This window comes from Opisthorchis viverrini (assembly GCF_000715545.1).
Source record: "Opisthorchis viverrini unplaced genomic scaffold opera_v5_76, whole genome shotgun sequence".
NCBI lineage: Eukaryota > Metazoa > Platyhelminthes > Trematoda > Opisthorchiida > Opisthorchiidae > Opisthorchis > Opisthorchis viverrini.
The window spans coordinates 682,100-685,178 of record NW_008751730.1 but is presented as its reverse complement, the minus strand read 5'-3'; the positions used below and the strand labels follow the sequence as shown (position 1 = coordinate 685,178).

The 3,079-nt window shown below is 48.1% G+C and overlaps 1 protein-coding gene across 1 annotated transcript in view; it reads right to left on the bottom strand.

Moving 5' to 3' along the window:
- Window positions 1-477: 477 nt before the first annotated feature.
- T265_04461 (hypothetical protein) overlaps window positions 478-3,079 on the bottom strand; it is a gene marked incomplete at both ends in the record, with an annotated part of 9,330 nt that continues 6,728 nt past the window's right edge. The window contains 2 exons of the mRNA XM_009169210.1: window positions 478-684; window positions 2,107-2,431. Of these exons, the coding sequence (XP_009167474.1) occupies window positions 658-684; window positions 2,107-2,431 (352 nt within the window). The remainder of the gene's footprint in view (window positions 685-2,106; window positions 2,432-3,079) is intronic.

Sequence of the window (3,079 nt, the reverse complement as noted above, 5' to 3'; positions counted from 1 at the left end):
ACCTAGTGATGAAAAAGGTTTGGGTGCTGTCAGTGCTACCCACCTTCCAGGACGGGGAGCACGTGATCCTCACTGCGTCTGGTTTGAGACACTGCAAGATATGGCTGCCAACTGATGTCATTGGCGTTCTTGTTGTTAGTTTCTATCCAGCTTACCTGAATGAGTGTCTGGAGGTGTAGGCACCTCGGAATGATTGAACTAGGCTAACGTTAAGTCCCTTCCCTGTCCACTTTCATTCTTCTCTTCACAATAAGGCATTCAAATAAATCATGGTTGTACGGTAGCGAAGCATCGGTGTTGAACACTGATGTCATGCTGTCGATGATGATGATAAGAAATGAACATGGTGAGTACTTCGGCGGATTGCTGTGGGGATCTGGGATCGGTTACTGAGCTACCCCTAAACAGTGAATGAGGGTTTTCGACCACCCGAAACGAGCTAGTAGTTCTCGAAGAGAAGCACACCATCCAATGGCTCAAAAAAGGTAGAAAGGCAATTTTCATATCGTACATAAATCGATTGGGCAGTGAAGCAAAACAATCGAGTTTGAATTCGGCACAGTACTCAGACTGGAAAGCAGGTGGAGACATACGGGTGACGGCATAAACGCGTGAAAATAAAGGAGGGGTGAGGATCTCAAACCGAAGAGTGCAGATTCAGCGTTTTGCTGCTGATTGAAGTGCCTGAAACAGAAGAGAGAATGAGTGGTGTGGGGATAAGATGGGAAACAGAACAACGTCGAACAAAACTGAGCGGTTACAGGCAAAACCATGAGGATGCATATAAACAAAAACGCTCCCGTGGCTTGTAGCGAATCCCATAAAAGGGTCTTCGGAAATAAGCCACTAACTCTCGGAGGGTCTGCACACAGGTCACTCGAGAGATACACACACACACACACTACGTTGGTTAAGAGGTGAACAGCCAGTCGGTACTTGACACCGCACTTGTAACGCTGCCTAGGCTTGGGCAACCTGGCAGTATCCCAGGCCTCGTGCTTCCGCCGGGAGGCATGGCAGTTAAGCACCGAAAGGGTGCCACAACTGAAAGACCTCATGGTAACGCTGAAAACACCACCGCTTTTTTCACGCAGGCATGCACACTTAATGACAACCATACAGCGGTACGCCGGTCAGCTGGACAGAGAAAATAGGGTGGAAGAACCATTCCCACATAATATAAAATTCGAAAGCCCTTCCCACGAATGAGCTTGCTTCATAGTCATCCCACAGTGATGAGATTGGGTCCAAAGGTCCCTCTGAACAAAGATTATCACAGGACACGGTTCATGATATAGTAATCCCAATAAGGCTGACCACTACCTCCTTCTAGGAGGTAGGGACAACGTGTGTTATGACGAACTCCTCAGTGAGGCGGCCTCACTTCGGAGGGTGCCCTCGTGCGAGGAAGTATTGAGCGGGGTATGGACTACCCCAACAGTAGTGGCAACCATTCCAAAAGCAGTCTATGGATTGAGCGGCCAAAAGTCTGACCACGGAAGTGAGTGGGCTGTTTTAGTCCCATTTTCCCATTACCACAGGGGATCCCTGTTGTTTGACTCTGAGAAGTGAACGATTCCCCCCCCCCACAATGCGTTTGACTGTATTTCCTAAGTTGTCACTTGATGTACATTGTCGGATGTATGCTCAATGGTAAAACCTTCAAGTAGTCTCATTCATTGTACGATGTTTTGCCATAAAAAGGAATTTTTCAGCAATCTGTTCATCATCCAACTCACTATCCATAAGTCTTACTACCCTCGGATTGTTTACTTTTTAATTCATTATTGATATTACTGTTCTGCATTCGCATGAACTGTGCTCACTGACCTCTGAACTAGTGTCACATGACACGGAGCCTTTGTTAAAACACTCAAAAAGTTGGAAATCGAGGCTGTTCACCCCCCGGCAGCCGTATTTTCCCAACATCTGGATGGCTGCTCCTCTAAAATCCACAAGGTCGACTCATCCGCCTCTGGTATCAGATTAGAGAGTTAAAAAGGGATGAGTAAGTATACTACTTGGCTTTGAGAATATCTCATTGGTCTAGTTTTTCTAAGGTGAAAAGGCACATGCGCTTCGAAAGGCTCAACCACTGGTTCATACCTCAAAATAGCCAGTATGATAGCCGCACATGAACCAGCTGATTAGTAGTGCTTGCCAAGGTGCCTGACCCGTATCCTGGACCTCGTTGCAATGTTTCAAGGTGGCGAGGTTGGGAAAAGACGGAGGAAACGATCCAGTCGGTGGGGCGGTAAACGTCGGTTGTTGATCTCCAAACGATGAAGCCAGGCCAGGTATTAGTCGGGTCGTAGGTTTTTGAGAAACCGTCGCCGGCTGAGGGTAGTCGACTTTGGAAACGGGGATGGCTGTGTTGGTGGCGGCAGAACCATCAGGAGCCAAAGTCATCAGAGCGGCGTACTCGTTTGTCCTAAAATACCAACAATAGAATCTGAGATAGACAAAAACACACTCCCACTCGCCATACGTGGCAATACAAAATTTCATACACCTGCAAAGCAACTCAATCAGTGGCACAAATGTCAGGAACCTAAAGAAGAATGACACCAGCCGGTACATGCAGCGTCAGCGCCACCTGGGTCAGAAATACAAGCGTTGTGCTTATTTCCCCCACTCCTCAACATCAACAGCGGTTTCCTCGGGCGTGGTGAATAGTTGGTTTCCTGGTATGCCAGTAATCTCACATCATAGCTTATACTGGTCTGCCTTCCGAGTGACACATCGCATCAAAAGAAACCCAAACGTACAAACTTCCCACTTAAGAACCATACAAAAGAAGCAGCTTTCATAGCTTTTTGTTACTGGCTGTATCCTGTTAAGACTCTGTCAAAGGATGTTCAGGATGACCCGCGGCACTGACAGAAGCACAAACTGGCTCAGCGTAGGCTCATCTCACCATTCAGCCGTAGCACCCTTCCGGTGCCTAACTGCAATGTCACCCGAAGGAAGCACGAGGGCTGGGATACTGCCAGGTTGCCCAAGCCTAGACAGGGGAAGTCGAGAGGCGGAGGTCGGGTTCGAACCACGGACCTTCCGGTCAGTAAATTCGCGCTCTAAC